The sequence below is a fragment of the Eublepharis macularius genome, chromosome 8 (genome assembly GCF_028583425.1).
Source record: "Eublepharis macularius isolate TG4126 chromosome 8, MPM_Emac_v1.0, whole genome shotgun sequence".
NCBI lineage: Eukaryota > Metazoa > Chordata > Lepidosauria > Squamata > Eublepharidae > Eublepharis > Eublepharis macularius.
The window spans coordinates 109,965,832-109,985,250 of record NC_072797.1 but is presented as its reverse complement, the minus strand read 5'-3'; the positions used below and the strand labels follow the sequence as shown (position 1 = coordinate 109,985,250).

General features: G+C 39.7%; 2 protein-coding genes across 4 annotated transcripts in view; both read left to right on the top strand.

The window, feature by feature from the left end:
- Nucleotides 1-1,235, top strand: part of FREM1 (FRAS1 related extracellular matrix 1) — a 96,958-nt gene extending 95,723 nt beyond the window's left edge. For all 3 annotated transcript variants that reach the window (XM_054986978.1, XM_054986976.1, XM_054986977.1), the window contains 2 exons: nt 40-125; nt 771-1,235. In XM_054986978.1, coding sequence (XP_054842953.1) covers nt 40-125; nt 771-970 — 286 coding nt within the window. In that variant the 3' untranslated portion in view covers nt 971-1,235. The remainder of the gene's footprint in view (nt 1-39; nt 126-770) is intronic.
- Nucleotides 1,236-8,513: 7,278 nt separating this feature from the next.
- CER1 (cerberus 1, DAN family BMP antagonist) lies at nt 8,514-10,510 on the top strand. The gene is made up of 2 exons (XM_054987652.1): nt 8,514-9,017; nt 10,217-10,510. Exons 1-2 carry the CDS (start codon nt 8,538-8,540, stop codon nt 10,508-10,510), a joined length of 774 nt encoding a protein of 257 aa, XP_054843627.1. The 5' UTR covers nt 8,514-8,537.
- The last annotated feature ends 8,909 nt before the right edge of the window (nt 10,511-19,419 follow it).

Below are 19,419 nucleotides of genomic sequence, written 5' to 3'. Positions count from 1 at the left end.
GCTCTTTCTGACTTTACTATCTCCTTTTATTGAGCCCAGGTACCATGGCAGTTTAGCAAGCGTGGCTTCCAAGTTACACATGCAGTGGCTGTGGGAATTCAGTGAAAGGAGATCGTTTTGGATAGGTATGTACGGGGCACAGTGCCACTTTGTCGTGTCTGGCTTACATTTTCTTCTAAAAGATGTACAAGAAAGAAGGATAATATTCAAATATTATTTTCTTAAAATATGTTCATGTTGAGACCTCTTAGCTCATATTCCATGCAAGGCAAATTCCTGGCTGCACAGGTCCCTGGCAGGAAGCTTCCAAGCCTACCAGCTCTGCCCTTGAAGCTCTTCTCTTATTTGGCCTCTCTCCCAGCCAATTACATCCTTCTGGAACTTTTCCTTTCCGCCTTAAGAGCTCATGGCTCAGTTTCATATTGCATCTTGTGAAGAGCAGCCCTTAACCAGATGGGATAAGGACACTGGCTCAGGGCCAATGCTGTAGCCTCTTGCTGAAAGGAAAAGGTACAGGTACCGAAGGCAGTTCAGTAATTGGGATATTAATTACATAACAGGGTTCATCTTTTCACAATGAAGCCTCCCAGATTCCAACTTCCATGAGCAAAATGTATTTACCTAAGGTAATTATTGCTCAAAAAATATCAGGTTAGAGAACCAAGATAGGCAGAAACAGGTAAGAATATTTAGGAGAAGCAGTTATTTGGTCTGACTACTTTGTCAGCTGTTTGATGGCCACCAACATGTACAATTTTATTCATTTATAGGCTTGAACGATCAAAGAAATCCAGGCCAGTTGGAATGGAATGATGGAGAGAGTGTTGGTTTCACAAACTGGAGAAAAGGTCCACCTCGTCTTTCAAAGAAAAGAAGGAACTGTGTTTTAGTACAACAGCAGGGGAAATGGCAAAGAAAAGAATGCATGAAAGGCAAAGGACACAACTATGTATGCTACAGGAAACTGTAAAGAAAGCTGGGATTCCCACACATACCTGGCCTTTCTTGTGTATAGTCATTTTTAAACATATTTATTTGAGAGTGCTGGCTCAAAATGAGGGGACAGGTGACTTATTTGCAGTAGCTTTATAAAAACCTGTTAGCCCTTAATGTGTTATAAGATTCCTTTGTAGAACAGCAATGGAAGAAATTACATTCTGTGCTACGTCTTCATCTCTCTTTTTCCAGTGTTTAAAGTGTATTGGGCCATTTTCACACTGCTTACTGGCCACAGAACATCGCACCAAGCTCCTGGAATGACAGCGTCTTCCTCATCATTCCAGGAGCTTGGCACGATGTTCCATGGCTGGTAAGCAGTGTGAAAATGGCCTTGAGTATAAACTTCTGGAAAAGAGCTGTTGGGTGGGCAGGGACATGATGCTATTCTGAACAGGGCATCTTACCCTTGCAATGTGGCAGTGGTTTGAGTCTTAAAGCAGGATATCCAGCCATGTATATAAAATGCACAGTGCTGGTCTCAGACATTTCTAAACATGAAGTGAAAACTTTGGTGTAGTGCTGGAGGATGGAAACAGGAAAATAGTACCTTCTTTTGAAACTGCTGTCTAAAATGATTGCTTTTGTTGCCTTGTGGTAAAGTTAGCCCTGGTGATATAAAATTTAGTGGATTTTTAGAGATTAAATTCTGATAATTATTAAAAATTTAATGTGTGAATATTCTTTTTTTCTTAAACCAAACATGGATAGTGCTCAGATGGTAAGCTCTGAACATTATTATACACTTGATCTGTCTACCAATGTCAGTAAGTTTCATCCTTAAAGAATCCTGGCAGAATTATATAAATATGCTATTGTTCACCATTACGCCTATCAATAAACCCAAAGTCTTGTTTGCAAAATAGTTTTCTGCCTCAGGGGTTCTTCATGTGTGTTTCTTCCTCTCCATAATTTTCTTTCCCCTAGTAATACTGGGCACATATTACATTTTCACAATGGCTTGGGGAAACCTGAATCTTTAATCTTTACATATTGCATTGCATTTTTCTTCTCCTTACTGTGCCACTGGCAACAGCATGGACTGGAACAAGGAACAGAATTTAGCCCATGTGGGTAGGAACTGAATGACAAAACCCGGTAAGACACATTTGGATAGTGGACAGATACTAGGCCTAAAAAGATGTCCCAAACTATCCCAGGGTTAGCTTTCTCTTGGTCATCAGTATCATCCAAACATTAAGGCAATTCTACTGTCTAGGTAAGGTAAAGGTAGTCCCCCGTGCAAGAACTGAGTCATTACTGACCCAAAGAGTAACATTGCATCACATTTTCTTGGCAGACTTTTTACAGGGTGTTTTGCCATTGCCTTCCCCAGTCATCTACACTTTACCCCCAGGAAACTGGGTACTCATTTTACTGACCTCGGAAGGATGGAAGGCTGAGTCAACCTTGAGCCGGTTACCTGAACCCAGTCTCTGCCAGGATCAAACTCAAGTCATGAGTCGAGCTTGGGCTGCAGTACTGCAGCTTACCACTCTGCGCCACGGGGCTACCTACTGTCTAACTGTTGTAAAATAAGTAGTAAAATCGTCATCTGTGTTAACTCATTATGAAACCTAGGAGAAACATAAAATATTCTGATCTTTTCTACAACAGGGAAGCAATTCCTGATGAACTGGAGAAAAGGGAAGGGAGGAATGATGTCTGGGAAAGCACTATACATAGCTTAACAAGTCAGCAAGTTTTTAATAGTCACTACTCTGTAACTCCAAAAGACTGCCAATAGTCCATTAGAGACAGAATGTGATTGCTCAGAAAAAAAACATATTTATTATGGACATGGATAAATATGTGATGAGGATTATTAAACCAAATCAGACTCTTATTAATTATATACATGTTTTCCTTTTAGGTACATTTAAAGTGAGAAGTTTTGAGAGAGAGAGGGAGAGAGGGAGAGAGAGATTACTGAATGCAGGATATGTTTATGACTGTGAAGTTTTGCTTTATTTAAATTCAAAAAACCTAGTGCTAATCAATATTTGTACTCCAAAAAACATTCCATATTCACTGTATCTACTGTAATGCCTACATAAGTACTGTTAATAAAATAATATTACAAATGAAAAAATATTGTGCTTATATTGTTACCCTTCTATAGTCCATTTCAGTGTTGCTTTGAGGTAAAATTTATTGAAGCCTCTAGAAATATCAAAGAAATCCAGGCCAGTTGGAAAGGAATGATGGAGAGAGCGTTGGTTTCACAAACCAGGGGAAAGGTCCATCTTGCCTTTCAAAGAAAAGAAGGAACTGTATTTTCATACAGCAGCAAGGGAAATTGCTAAGAAAGGAATGCCGAAAAGGCAAAGGACACAACTATGTATGCTATAGGAAACTGTAAAGAATGCTGAGATTCCCACACATACCTAGACTTTCTTGTGTAATTTTAAAACATATTTGAAATGACTGAAAATAAAATGGCCATACTGTAATGCTCACAATACCACCCTACAATCTGGCAAAATCAACAGCTGCTTACACACATGCTTTCCCTGTTGTAGCCCCCACCTTGTGGACTGGTATGTCCAAGAAGGTCAGGAAATCTCTCACCCTCCTGGGTTTCCACAAACAATACAAAACTGAATTATTCAGAAGGGCTTTCTACCCAGGGCTGGGTTATAAAAAGTAGCTCAGAGAAATGCCTGCGTAGAGACTGGGGCTATATGCTACACTGTTGGCTACTGTCTGCTGATGTACACCGACACTTACTAGGGAGTTTCCATGTTGCGAAACATGGCATTGGAAATTAGTTATGCTTTGTTCCAGAAAGATTTCTTCTTCCATGCTTGGCTTTATGCTTGTTTAAAATTTTTCTGCTACCCTACCCTATTGTATTTGTTTCCCTGAATATCCTAATTGTTGTCCATTATTGTACTTTGCTCAGTGAATGTTAACTGTTGACTGTATTGTATTTTCACTCGTACTGTATAATCTGCCTTGGATCTCAGTGAGAAAGGCACACAATCAATCAATCAATCAATCAATCAATCAATCAATCAATCAATCAATCAATCAATCAATCAATCAATCAATCAATCAATCAATCATATATCAATAGTAAGGCCACATTAGGCATGCTATTTTGCAGTTCTGGTCATCATATCTTAGAAAAGATATCCTAGAGTTGAAGAAGTGCAGAAGAGAGTAACCAACATTATGAAGGGTTTAGGGCACTCTTCCTATCAGGAAAGACTAAAGATTATAAGAAAAGACTAAAAAAGTTTATTTCAATTTAGAGAAAAGATGACTGGGGAGGACGTGATAAAAGCTGAATCCAACAAAGCACAAGTGCTTTTTGCTTTAGGGAACTGATTGTCCCTGCCTTCCTGTGTCAAACCCCCTTTGCCTCCAAAAAGATATTGCTGAGGGTCAGAGTGTTCCTATGTGTTAGAAAAGGTCATGAGGACAGGGGCTATAGAGGGAAGAAGGAATAAAAAGCCTAGTGGATTATATCCCACCACTCTGCTCGAGTAAGTACAGAATTTTCATCCATACTAAGAAACCTTCCTCTCGTGAAAAGACTTTTCATCTACTAGGAGAAACTCTTCTTCCAGAAGAAGATGGCTGTCTGGCTTGTGGAAGGTTAGCTTAGCACAGTGGTATGATAGAACCAGTATTTTTTTTTTTTTAAAAAAAACAGAGATAGATTTGAGCCTTAATGCCTGATTCACTGGGGTATTGATAACAGGGTACTTCATCATGACCATTAAATTTATAACCATACAATCTGAAAATATGCCCATTCTACTGTCCCTTATCATGAAACAGCTTAAGTACTTCAGGGCACCTCAAAAGCTGAAATTGGATACATCCATATTGCACATCACACCAATTATTAAGGCAGGTTGAAAGCGATTTACTGTAAATGACTTCTTAGATATAGGGAGACTTCCATACAGCATAGGAAGCTGATATTTCACACAGAGATGTCATTAATCAAGTGGGTCCTAATCCACAAAAGTTTATCTCACAAATCTGTTTAAGGTGCCATAAGATTCATTGTTGTTTATGCTGTAACCAATGAATACAGCTACCCCCTTTTGAAGATTTTACTAGTTTGTATTACAATCCAAGAGCGTTTTTTGATCGTCAATCCAAAAGATCAAAATTCTGTAATAAAAGACAAGCAAAAGGTTTTTATGGGTGTGAAATAGTATACTTTGAATACCATCTAAAAATGTAATGTCGTTACCTATAATAACATGCTGCTCAGTAAATTCTGAACATGCTTCTGAATCGAGATAATCTTTTCAGTAAACGTGCCATTTGATCCACTTAATTGCACTCCTTCTGTAAATTCCTGTTTGTGGATTCATGATGCCAATTTGCTGTTCCCAAGGACTGTTTGTTTTTCATTTTGCCCCTTCCTGACCAGAATCCTGTTTACTCATACCAATCCACAGCCTTATTCTACTGAATGTCTTCTGGGCAGAGTACAGAAACCTGGGTCAAATCCACATTCACCCATTACCCGCATGTTTATCGGATATCTTCCGTTTGCCTCCAATCCGCGATTTTTTCCTCTTCGTTCACATTCCTGCTTCCAATCCGTCTTTTTTGCGCGTCCCTCCGGTCACACGGCCGCTCGAAAACCGCTTTTTTGGGCGGGACCTTTTTTCCCACCCATTTTTTAAAATTTTTTTGAGCGCACTTTTCCGTTATTTCGATCTTGCCTTATAAAGAAACATCATTGAAGATAATGATGCCTCTCTTTTCCCCACTGACAGCACTGATGGCTCTCTCCCGTTTCTTTTTTGGAAATTTGGAAGCACGTGGGAAGCTTTTGTGGGCATTTCCTATGCAAGACAGTTCAGTGCCTGAATTTTACTGAAGTTTCACTTCCTTGGAGTGTCATTATTTCGATATATCATAATTTCGATATTACAGTAATATAAAATTAAAAAAAATAAAAAACAGTTAAAAAGGAAGTTTTGCGAGTCCGTTCTGAGCATGGATTCACCCCAAAATGATTTTTCAAACTACCAGATTTGATTCAGAAACAGCATAATCAATAAATCCAATGCTATGAAGTCAAAAACAGTCTTTTGCAGACTACGGAGCACTTGCAAGTTGAATCAGCCAATAGGAACTCTCGGAACGGCCGGAGAGACAGGAAGGGGGGGTGGTTTTTAAAAAAACCACGTAAATTGCGCATTGGCCCGTTCACGGCCACCGTGAAACTCCCGTTGAAAACCTGTGACCACATATTCGGGAGAAATGCGAATGAAATGCGTCTGTTTAATGAGGTAATGTGACCGGCACTCGGGATTGCGTGGGGAATGCGGGGAACATGCGACTTAGAATGAGTAATGTGGATTTGCCCCTGGTTGCAATCTGTCACAGCGTGGAGGTTTGTAAAAAATGTAGTCATTTATGTATGTGGCACCTATTCTTAATGATGGCTTCTACTGCCCCTGCCATTTATAAGCTCCCCCCACCCCCACCCTCTGTTTCCACTTATGTCCACAACTGAGGATCACAATTCATGTTATAGACATAGTCCATTAAAGCTTATACTATAATAGAGCATGAGACTGATTCTTCATTGTTTTTGTTAGACTAACCCAGCTATTTAGTTGGCATCTGGTACTCTTACTGTCTCCTGTGTCTGCTTGTAGTTGTGTTATACCAACAAAGCTGAGAGTTCCCTGAACATGGAGGTGTGTGATATTTGTTCCTCCAAATCTTATTTTGGGGTGCAGAGCTTTCCAGTTTTCCTCAATATTTGTGTTTGGATTTGAGAAGAAGGAATTAGGAACTGGGAATAAGGAACTGGGAACCAACTTCAGCTTCATGTTATACCATCTCCCTGAGTTGGCAATCAACTCAGCCTACCATTCACACATTATAGTGTATGTTTTCTTGAGTCATCCAGACAAGAAAATAGTTACATGTGAAGCTGCTGCTTTAATATTATTTTCCAGTTACGGAGAAAATCAGGGCAAACCCATATAGAACTGAACAATAAAAGAGAAAGCTGTGATCATATTAGGGTCGTCAACTCCTGGTTGGGAAATTCTTGCAGATTTGAAAGTAGAACCTGGAGAGGAAGGGGTTTAGGGACTGGAGTGCCCTTAGCAGGGTATAAAGCTATGCAGTCCACCCTCCAAAGCAGCTATTTCCTTCAAGGGAACTTATCTTTGTACGGAGATCAGTTGAAAACGAGTGTAACAGACAGACACCTACCCAGCAAGCTTGTCAAATATGTCCTCAACTTGTACTGCTTTTTGGTAATTTCCCATTGAATAACACTGGTAAATCTACTGAGGATATAAAAGAGAGCTATTTCCCAGCAAAATATATGCAGAAATGGGGGAAATATCTATGGCAAACATTGTGCATCAGTTATTCTTGGCTTTTCCAGCATCATCACCTTCTGCAGTCCAAAGGTCTCTTGCTCATCTCAAGCAACCCCAACCTGTCTCCACTCCCATCCTTTATGGTCAGAAACTGTTTCCCAGAACTCCTTCATTATGCCATTTTTCTCCCTACCTTCCACAATGCCCACCTTTTCTCTGAAGCCTTTGGACTGTCCCCTTTGCGCCCCTTTCTTGCTGGATTAAGCAGACACATCTGTAGTTCAAATATATAGCCTTCCTATGCTGAGCCCTTCACTTCCCTCCTCTGCATTTGCTGTTTCATTTCTGTCAAATTTTAGGCAGAAGAGTCAGGGACCTTCCTTCTTGTATACTATGACGGACCATGTAGATTGACAGAGCTATATAAATACAAAATAATATGATGGTATTTCCCTCCCTGTATCTGCAATAAAGAACTGACTACACAGCTGGAAAGGCTATAATCCATTGAGAAATAGGTGGACACCTGGTGGGGAAAAAGAGAGTCCCCCTTTAAACTACCTACACTCATTGTTTTCAAACTGTCTGCTCTCCCTTTTGCTGGGTTGATCGTCCAGCTTCCCTTTTAAACTTATCTGCAGGGGAATGACAGACCGTACTGGAAGCAAATGGGAGACGCGTATCACTTTAACAGATTTATTGAAGAGTGAGGTTTCTTGGGCAACAGCCTACTTCATTAGGTCACCACCACATCATTTGAGGAAGTGGGCTCTAGTCCACAAAAGATTATACTTCGACAAAACTAACATTTTGTTTTTGGTGCAATAGACTAACAAGACTGCCCCACTTGAGAAGGTATCAGAACACGAATACACATTTTGGAACTTTCCACCATTCCTAGACAGCCTCTAAACAATTTATCCAAATACTGGAACTGCCCCCCCCCCCCCGCCTAGTAAAACAGATCCCGCTTCCGATAACACATTCTGAATACACAAAGCAGGTTAAGACACTCTTATCACAACCTACAGTTGATGAGTGTAAATGAACATCCCCTACAGGTCCTTTATTTTGCCCCTCCCCCCTCACCTTCCTCTAAACGCACTAATCAGACTCTAAAATGTCAGACTTCATATAAATACAGTAACCTGCCTTCAAGCCCTTTCTGGAACGGCAAGACCCTGAGGGGGAAAGGAGTACCCCCTGCAAAAGGCCAGCATCATGTTTTTGCTGCTGATTCTGATGCTGCTGACTCCAAGCCTTGAAACAAGGGAGGAAAGAGAAGAGTTACAGAAGAAAAGGGGAGAAATAATTCCACGCCTTTTGAGTCAAGATTTGCTAAGGAAAGATCTAGCAGGTAATGAGCACATTCTGGAACTTGGTTTGTTTGGGGCAAACCCATTGGCAGAGATAACGAGCAAGAAGCAAGATGAATCCCAAAGGCCCAAGTTTATTTCCCGATATACAGATGCGACTCGGGATTTTCAAAGCTGGACCTCCACACGCAAGTCTCCACATTCAGAGGCCCCATCTTCCCATCCACACCGCAAAAGGGAAGCAGAATCACCCTTCAGAAAAGATGCCAAAAAGTTCTGGGACCTTTTTATGCTGAAAACTAAGTCAAGGTCTGAAGAAGTTGTCCTTCCAATCAAAACCAATGAGATGTATGAAGAGACTTGCAGCACTCTGCCATTTTCTCAGGTAAAGGAAGCCAAACCACAAAATACATCACTTGTCTAAGCCTTCAAGAATGTTTGTGAAGTACTGCTTCTGTTCATAAGCTTGCATTGCACTTTTAATTTGCAAAATGTTTCTCCCTAAGAACAATCCTGTCAAGTGTGTCACTATTTCCCCAGTTTTAACCATTGAAAATTAAAATGAGAATGTACTGTTGCTCAAAGCTTCCTTAATAATCCATACCAGAAATGAAAATGTTATGTGGGGACGCTGCAAATCTTGGAGCCAGAAAGCCTGCAGCTTTTAGCAGCAAATTTGTATCACAATAACTTTTATATTTGTTTTACTGAGCTCACAGACGCTTTTGTACTTCTAGGTAACAGTATGAATATGTGCCTAGCTATTAATCCTAAAATATATACATTATAGTGGTATTAATAGGACTTTCTTCTAAGTATGACTTAAGGTTAATGTCCTTTTTTAAAAAAACAAAATCATAACAACTAAACACATTACAGATACAGCATTTTCTTTTTTCCAGAAATTATTTGTGATACTATAGTGTGTATATATGGAAAGGATAATGGTTTCATGCAAAGTTGGTTAAATGCATGAAGAATGACTTGTAAAGTCACCGGGTAGACTGAAGCTGATCACTACTACTTATCTATATAAGGGGGTAATAATAATACCAGCCTTCCTTACAGGATTGATCTAAAGGATAACTGATACTTTAAAAAAAAATCAAACGTTAACCATTCTGTACAGTAGCTTCATATGATCAGCAACATGTTTCGAAAGGAGCCTTGCATTTGTAGAAAAATTATAGGTAACCAAAATGTTGAGCTGTTTTTTCAAAAAGCAACAAGGCATTAATGTCTTTATTGGGCCAGACCTGAATTACTGCTGGTTTTCTGTCCGAGTAGCCTTTGGAGCAATGTGAGAACTTTTTTGCACTGTCATGAAGTCTGCAAAATGTCACTCTGTCTTAAGAATTGCCACAGGATCTGCATTCTTAAGACCCAACATCAGCCCACTCACTCCTTTTATTGTGAAGAAGTGTTCTGGTGAAAAATTACTCACTACTTAGCAACTTCGTACTATGTACTAAAAAAGTATTATCATGCTGTTCATTTGTATGTTTGTGTTTGTGTGTTTGTGAGTGAGTGTTTTCTGACCGAATATCTCAACAAGTGCTTTAACAGCCGTGTGCTTTCTTGTAGAGCATTGTGTACGAGAACTGTGAGACAGTGGTGGTGCAAAACAACCTGTGCTTTGGGAAATGCAGTTCCTTCCATGTTCCTGGTCCCGAGGATCGCCTTTACACCTTCTGCTCCCACTGCTTGCCCACCAAGTTTTCCATGAGACATTTGGAGATAAACTGCACCGGGACTGCTCCTCTGTTCAAAGTGGTTATGATTGTAGAAGAGTGCAAGTGCGAGATTCAGAAGATGAAAGATCCTGAGATAGGATTTCTACACTCAAATGTGCATGCAAATGTATATGAACACAACTGATGCTTTCCTACCTTTTATCCTTACCCTTAGCAAGCAGGGACAAAACAGCCATTGCACATTCCACCGCAACCAGTGCAGTTCCAAGCAGAGTTGATTTCAATGGGCTTAGACTGGAGCAACTTCTTCATTTCAATGGGCTTAGACTGGAGTAACTCTTCTTAAGTTTGCACTGTACATTTTGTTCTTTTTTTATAAAGTCAGATTCTCAGTGTGTGCCTCTGTGTTGTACAAATGGATAGTGGCTAAAACAGCTATTGCCGGATGTGCTGTTCTGCATCCAGAAAGCTGGGTTGGTCATTGCTACACTTCAGCTCATGTTAAAACGAGTTAGGCATCCTTCCTGACTACAAGCATTTTTTGTTTATTTGGTCTTTGGCAGACATAATACTTCCTGTGCCTTTTACCCATGACCTTGACTCATAGCTAATTGAACTGGATGTATGAACCATTAACAAGTTTATTTACATCGCCCTTGGACATTTCCATTTACAAACGAGCACCTGATCACTCACTTTATGTAATATGGTGCTGCCAAAATTTGGATCTTAAAGGGAAAATGAAGAGAATCAGAACTTTGACGTGCTGATGGTAGACCAACCTTAAAAGCAATAAAACAAAAACAGATAAAAGTTAACATGACTTTGTCATATTGAAGGTAGTGGGACAAGCATGCTATTCAGCCCTCCATTTTATTCATTTCCTTTTAAATACAATTTAATTTTAATTGTGACTTAATTGTGCTTTATCACTGCAACCTTGCACTCATCATAATCCATTTTGTTCAGCAGAACCTTAGGCACAGAACTGTAGCCTAAGACCAATCCTAATCCAGTTTTCCTAAACCATGCTGTGTGCAATTAGACCCACCACTTAGTAAATTGCGGGTGGGGTTCAGTTGATGGATTGGCTCCCAGGGAGCTTGAATAGCCTTTCCCTCTTCCCCTGTTGCTTATTGTGCCCTTCACAATGCAGCCCCTTGGAGTCAGTGGATCCTTGGGGATTGTGAGGGCACCACATGGGGATCTGCGGTGGAGGGAGAATCAACAGAAAGCCCCTCAATTTGTGTAAACAGAAGCTCTAACTCTCTCTTCGATGATAAAGTCCTTGAAGTAATCTTCACTATCAAATTTAATCTTATTAACTATTTAAAAAGAGGGAAGATAGTCATTCCTTCCAAACAGACACCCTCTTATTGTCATCACCCAAACAGGAAAAAAAATTAATTTCTCCTTATGTCTTTAGATCCCTGAGAAAAACAACTTGGGGCCAATTTTCTAACTTCCCATGGCAAAAATAATTCCTTCAGATCAAAGGGAATTCTCGGTGCTGGAGAGCTGGTTGGATTGGGCCCTATGTGTGAATTTTCTCCATTTAGAAAGGAGGTGTAAAGAGAAAACAACAGCTGTAGTAATTGTTAATTAGATTAGTGCCTTAGCTTTTGGGGGTGAGTGTTTAATTAACCCAGCAATGATCAGCATGTAATTAACACTGTATTCTGTTATATCAAGGATGTGTTAATTGGATCTGATTTTCAGAGTCAACTTCCACATTCAGAGCAAGTTGTGACCAGGTGCTAACAGAATATGGCTCCAAAAAGGAATGGAAAAAAATTAGAGCCAGAGGATATGGATCTTATATAGACCCCAGAGGCTTGCATGCAGTCACCTCAGAAACACAGAAGGGGGGAAACCGTTTGTGAAAGGTTCCCTATTTATTATGATTTATGATAAGATTTTATTTTAATTTACAAGGTTTCTCAGGGATGTTACTAATAGGAGAAAAATTAACAAGTATTCCGTTATTGTTACACTGTAGCCTATGTTAAACTGTTACCTGTAAGGCTATTTTAACTGCTGTTAATTGTCAACCCCTGGAGTGAGTTTTTTTTCTTTCACACACAAAATTAGATTAATCATTACAAATACTTGAGATCACGGAGATACCAGTAAAAGTATCTTAACAATACACAAAACTGCTGTCAGCTTGTTATTCCAAATTCCAGGGGACATGGGTGGGAACCAGCTGAAATAACAGTTTGGAAGTCTCCAGCCCCTTTCTGTAAGCATAACTCTCTTTGAATGACATTCAACATCTGGATTTTTAAACAACTGATCCTGAAAAAAACCTATTCCTTGCCAATTTAACAGTATTAGGCTGCTAATAATATGACATCATCTGTCAGCAAGATTTACAAACTTTCTGGAAGCTTCATTTCCAGAGACTTAGTCAGGCTCTTAGTCACATTTAAAAACTGATTAAAATATAGTTACTTGTCCATTATCTGAATTATTTGGATTAATCTATAGAGGCTTCGATGCATGAAGGATTTGGCTTTTATGACAGACTGTTAGCCAGCTTACTTTTGTATTTCTTCTGCTCTACATGATAACACGTGAGAAACTTGGTTACAACTGTAAATTTACATAGCGGAATTCGTGTACCTAGTACAGAGGTTAGTATTAGGTACATGAATTCCTGATCCAAAGGTGGATTCCACTTGCAGTTTGATTGATTTGTGCATGCTCAGGCAGGTCACCATGCCAAGTAAATTTGGACTTGAGGGTCACCATACCAAACTGGTTGGGAACCTCTAGACTACTGAACTGAACCTGAAAATCCAGGAACATAGATGCCTCCTGAACCAAAAGAGTTAAGAAAGATTTTTTTAAAACTTACTTCATTTGTAGTCCACCCTTCTCACTGAGGTTTGGGGTAGATTATGAAATTTAAAAACAAGTTCTCTGAAAAGCAGTAAAACTGTGTCTACAATATGCCATTTAAGAGTACAAGTGGTTGGCATGAGGCTTCCATAACCGAGTTTTTAAAATCCCTGTACATAAAACATTAGCACATAAAGAAGTAGTCAGTGCTCAAACTCTTTATCCTAAAATGTAGTGGGTTTTTTAAAAATGAGGATAGATTCCTTTTGTAAGAAAGAGCTTCCATCATATATGCCCGCACCTGCAGTCTGAACTGGTATTGTCCCGATAAAGATTGTTGACCTTTCTTTTTAGTATGTAAGCAGAAAGAGGGTATATAAATGCAGTAAGTAAATAAATATAAATAAATAAGCCTTATTTTTCAGATTTTCAGCTGAACATGGGAACTGTCTTCAATGAAAAGTTTAGTCAGCGGTGATATAAAATGGTATAAAGGTTCTGTCTTGGTGTTTAACTTGAAATGACTGGTTCACACACATGCGAGCATTACTTTATCTTGAAAAGATTTTGCAAACTTGTCTTCCTTTAGAAAACTATTATCACTTACCATCATTCCTGAATGGAAATATAAAATGGCTGCAGTTTTCTGTGTAGAGATTTTAAAATACATTAATTGAGCTCTATCAGTAAAAGAAATATGTTAATATATGTTACTGGGGATTCTAAACAAACTCCAGAATGTGGCCACTGCTGTTCAGATAATGCAAAGAAAGAAAGAAAGAAAGAAAGAAAGAAAGAAAGAAAGAAAGAAAGAAAGAAAGAAAGAAAGAAAGAAAGAAAGAAAGAAAGAAAGAAAGAAAGAAAGATGTGATACTGGCATGCGTATTAAAACATGTATGTGTCAATACAAAGTGGAGATTCTGGTTTGCAGATGATGCTTAGGCGTATTAGAATGATCAAAACCTGTATTAGCATAACAAAATACCCTTTGGAACAAGGGCACTTGTAGACTACACCATGCAATCCCTTCCCTCGCAGGCTGCCTCCATAAGAGAGCATCAGCTGCTACTGCACATGGCATGATTTTAGCATGCTGATTTAATATTTACAGAGTGCCAATAAAATTTTCATGATGACAGCTGGTGGTTCCTGTAGTAATTTATAAACAACAACATAACAGAGACATCAGGGAACTCCAAGGAAGATTCTGCATGGCTGTACAATATTTAAGAATCTCAGATACAAGGTTGTTGGGTTTTTTTGAGATACATGAGCATGTGCGCACGCATGCACACATGCGTTCGCGCGCACGCGTGCACACACACACACACACACAGACATTAGAGTTCTTAGGGATTTTTTTGTTTTTTGCTGAGGTGCATTGTGAAAACTGAATTTAGGGACCAGAGCAGAAAACATTTCTGGTAGATTTAGTGCAGGTGATCTTCCACACAATTTGTATGAAGTTTTGGATAAATCAAAATCAATTATAGAATTCTATACATTTAAGAAAAATCTGTTATTATATCTGTTTATAAAATTTGCTCTGGAAAGCGATTCCTAATTCTTAATGTAATGAAATTAAGTTCTTCTTAAGTGCATTTCTGTGACATGTCTAAAATTTCTTCATTATGAAGAACTGCCTAAACTTCAAGATGATATCACTTCAGTTGCTGATTCTTTTATGGGGTAATTGTACATGCTTTCTTACCTGGACTGCTAAACCCAGTTGCTGGTAAGCTACATCTGCTGTCACAGTAACATCACTGCCCTATATCTTTTGTGAAGGGGAAGGATTCTCAGGGTGCTAATATCATGGACATGTATTGGCAGCTGTCTGTGACATTTCTATGAGACACATCACACGACACTCACACGAGACATTAAGCTGCCTGCCTTATCCTGAGTGAGATCATTGGTCTGTCGGGGTGAGTATTGTCTACTCAGACTGGCAGTGGCATTCCGGAGGTCTTTCATATCACCTACAACCTGATCCATTTAAACGGAGATGCTAAGGATTGAACCTGGAACCTTTTATGTACAAAGCAGATGCTTTACCACTGATCTACGGCCCCTCCCACTCCCACATCATTTGTGCAATCATAATACTTAGCCATGGGAGGGGAAAATGACTTTATGCTTCTCCTCCCCAGTGCTAGTGCACATGTCTTATGATAAATGTATGTTGTTGCCAGCAATGCTAGCCTCACCCAAGGCACACCTGATGTGGCTCATGCTCCTAAAAGTGCTTAGAGAGAACAGATTAATTGTGTCATCAGCTCAGAAAGTGCTTTAATCTAGAAAGGCCTATAGGCTGTCAAACTTTTAAACCTCAGCCAAGCATCCTGGACATGCAACCTCTCCAATTACTTTGGTTTCCAGGATTCTGAGATCTTACTGGTTTGCTCTTGCTTCCCCTTCTGTAGGATTTATGAATTGTATCATACATAATTCTTTTCCAGCATTCCCACTGCCCGTGGCTCTTCTATCTAGTCTTACAACCTGCTCTCCCATTGTACTTTCCACAGGGACGCTATCAAAACTAGGATTGTTCATTGTTTCTTCCATTGCTGGTTCCTTTAACTTTATTTTAAAAATGGATGTTTTCTTTATTTTCCTTATTATGTATGTTCATTTTCTTTATTATAGTGATTTGTTCCACTGTCGCCCATAGGCAGCTGGGCCAGGCCCTCCCTGCTTCAAACCACAGGAAGAGAGACCAGGCTGTGAGAGGTACAAGGCGCTTTTATTGAAAGAGAGAGAAAAAGAAAAAGAAGTACACAGGCCTGTGGGTGCCAAAGAGGAACCCCAAAGCTTCCTGAGCAGGCATTTTTATAGACTGTAAATCATCACTGATAATTGACAGATTCAAAACATCCTATCCCGTCCGCAGTTTCCCTCTCCCTTTCCCCATTGGCTGAGGTACTTGGGAGTGACACCATTCCAGTTTTCACCTAAAACTCCACCTTAGTTTACATCTCCCATTACTCTAATGGCGAAACCCCCTACTCATATTTGTTTTATATCATACGTAGTTTGTCACACATTAGCACACACACGTCTGCAAGCTTAACCGCAAAAAAGCATAGCTCTTGGTGCGTCTACTACCTTACTTTCTATTTTATGCAGCTGAGCACAAGCATCTGCTACGTACTTCCTATTTTATACAGCTGAGCGCAGCTATTCTTATCTTGCAAAACCCACACACTTTTCCTGTTTCTGTGAGACAGAAAACAGCTGTGTATAGATTTCTTTATAATCTGTAGGTAAGAAAAGGGTCATAATAAGCAAGCAAATGATTACTTTATCTACCCCCTGCATATATGGTGAGGTTTGAAATATAGCCGAGCCTGCAGGCAGGGTGAAGACCTGAGACGGGGGGGGGGGGAGCAATATGGATTTTCCTTTTTGGTGCTGGCTTACACCACTGATTTTAATAGTACATACATTTTCAGCTGTACTTTTACTAGTTGATTGGGTTGAAATTCCCTCACCTGAACGATCCTCTGTGATAAATTTCTGGCAGATAGGAGAAAGTATTCCCTTTTATTAACAAAGCTCTCACTTTTAGAAGGGGCACATGGAGCTATATAACAACCCAAACACAGCTCTCTCAGAGCTCTCTCAGCCCCACCCACTTCACAGGGTGATCATTGTGAGGATAATATAACACTTTTGTAAACCGCTTTGAGTGGGCATTAAGTTGCCCTGAAAGGCAGTATATAGATTGAAGGTTGTTGTTGTTTGTTCGTTGTTGTTATTGTGATGATGATGATCCACTTGCTCTTCTCTAAAGTAGGAGGGTGAGCATACAGATATGGGAAGCTAAACACTGTCTCCTCCTGTGCCTTTCTTCACTGCACTCTGATTCTTGTAGTATTATTTTCATAGCCTGGCTCTGATAGAGCTCAGAGAAAAATGCTGAAAGAAATAGAATGCTGCATACTTTAAGAATAGAAACTTTGAATACTACCTCTTCTTTTCTTAGAAAACAGCAGGTTGCCCACCTCTTTTGGCTGTCAGGGTTAGGGATTAAAATTAAAAAAGAGTCCAGTAGCACCTTTAAGACTAACCAATTTTATTGTAGCATAAGCTTTCGAGAATCAAGTTCTCTTCGTCAGATGCATCTGACGAAGAGAACTTGATTCTCGAAAGCTTATGCTACAATAAAATTGGTTAGTCTTAAAGGTGCTACTGGACTCTTTTTTAATTTTGCTACCACAGACTAACACGGCTAACTCCTCTGCATCTATGACCAGGGTTAGGGATGTGTGTGATTTCTCTCCAGGGAAATGGTGTAGTGGAAAGACGACCACCCTGCCCTAGCATAATAACCCTGATCCAAACCAGCTCTACACCAGGTGTTAATCTTTTGTATCCTGCCTGGTTAGCTCTTAGCTCTTTCTGTTGAAGATTGCAGTGATTTTTGAGGGAAGACCTAGGTGCTGCCTATTGCCTGGGAAAGACAAGTGTAACATTTGCCTTAATCCCCCTGCACTTTTCTGCAGTGGTGCCTGCCTGTATAACAGGGAGTGCCAGAAAAATTTCCTTCATTTAGCTAGCAACATTGATCATTTCCAGAGGGGCACAAGTATTTCCTCTGCAGTCTGCAGCCCTGCCTGCTAGTATTCTAGGATATACCAACAAAATATTTTCTCCTGTGCCTAGCAGATGCAGCACCAGAACATAAAGCATTTTCTGTAACATCAACCTCCAAGGCAGCAATGTGACTAGTGTAAATTACACTTTGGAAAAATAGATATATTTGTGCAATAGTCCTCAAAAGCAAAATCTGTATGTGAGTCTGCTGATTGGTAAATGTCCCTGTTGATTACATGTTGCTGAGTCATACTTTCACCACTGTGTCCCCTTCCCCCATTCTTTTGACCTTTAAAAAGTATAAACCAGATAACTAGACCTGTAAATAGCTCTAAACATTATGGCCAGAATAGTAATTACTTGTTGTCACATGGCGACAGTTTTTAAGAGTTTCCTTTGGTATCATGAGTGCCCGATCCTCATATGTGTACAAGACCTATATCACAAGTTGAATAGCCTACATTCAAAACATTTACACAAGTATATGCTTGTCGTTCTGCTTAGTCCAAACTGGGAGCACTCTGTGCAGTGGCAAGGATGAGACATTATTTTGCTGCACTCCCTGGTGCATGGAAGTAAAGTTGAAAGAAAGAGCAACACCTGGGCTATCATAATTTAAGGTTGCAACCAGACTTTTGTTTTCCTTTCTTCACTACTTTGGATTTCTGCAGCCTGGTTAAGACTTTTTCTTTCCCACTGAGGCTTCCGGCGTCCCTTCTCACGCGCGCACTGGCCAGGTAAGTGGGGTCGGGGGTGGTGGTGGAGGAGGTGGGAACAGGGGACCTAATCAGGACAAACTGTATGCTTGAATTCATATCCAACTTATACACACAGAAGTGCAACTTATACATTGTACAATATCTACCGCAGAATCATATTATAGTATTTACTAAAAGGATAACAAACATAACAGAAAGTTTAAATAATTGTTCTTTCCCAGTTTTTTGTTTTTCCAGTTTCTCATTCCACCTTTCATCATACACCCGTGATGATGAATCCTGAAATCATTTTAGGTTATTACTGAGCTAGATTTTATTCCACTAAAATTCACTCATAATTTGTTCAGTAAATACAACTTTCACCAAATACATATTATAAAATCTCATGATAATTAATCTTTAAACTGTCCATTTCAACTAGCAGTGTTTGGGGTCTGTGCTGCAGGGCAGAAGTCAGACTAATTTAGAGTGGGCATCATGCCACTCAGACAGATGGGGGATGGATTTTGGTAGCCAAGAGATTGTGTATGTGCATCAGTTATGGGTGCTCAAGGCATAATTCCCAGCTGGGAGCACTGAAGCTGCTGTCTATTCTGTGCTGCCTATGGCGATTAGCACTGATTGTCTTTGGCTAAAAATTCAATTAAAATATTCTCACTCTAAAATATGTCATATAAGGGAATTCACTAGGCTTGGACAATGTGGTAACAAATTGTTCTGTCCTGTATATTTGTTAGAAAAACTTTGTAAAAGTAAACTGATAGACACGAACTTGTTGGTTGATTTGGGGTATGTAACCTCCAATATTTTGTAATCTACTTTCTCGAACCCCTTGTATAGAGTCCTACGCAGAGTTAGCTCAGTGGTGATGTAGAAAGTGCCCTCAAGTCATAGCTAATGACAACCCTGCTGGGGTGGTTTGCCACTGCCT

Bases quoted from the DNA above. Each gene is read 5' to 3' on its own strand.
- CER1 (XM_054987652.1), top strand. From the start codon at position 8,538: ATGTTTTTGCTGCTGATTCTGATGCTGCTGACTCCAAGCCTTGAAACA. The intron at 9,018-10,216 runs GTAAAGGAAGCC...GCTTTCTTGTAG, and splicing joins GCACTCTGCCATTTTCTCAG to AGCATTGTGTACGAGAACTG.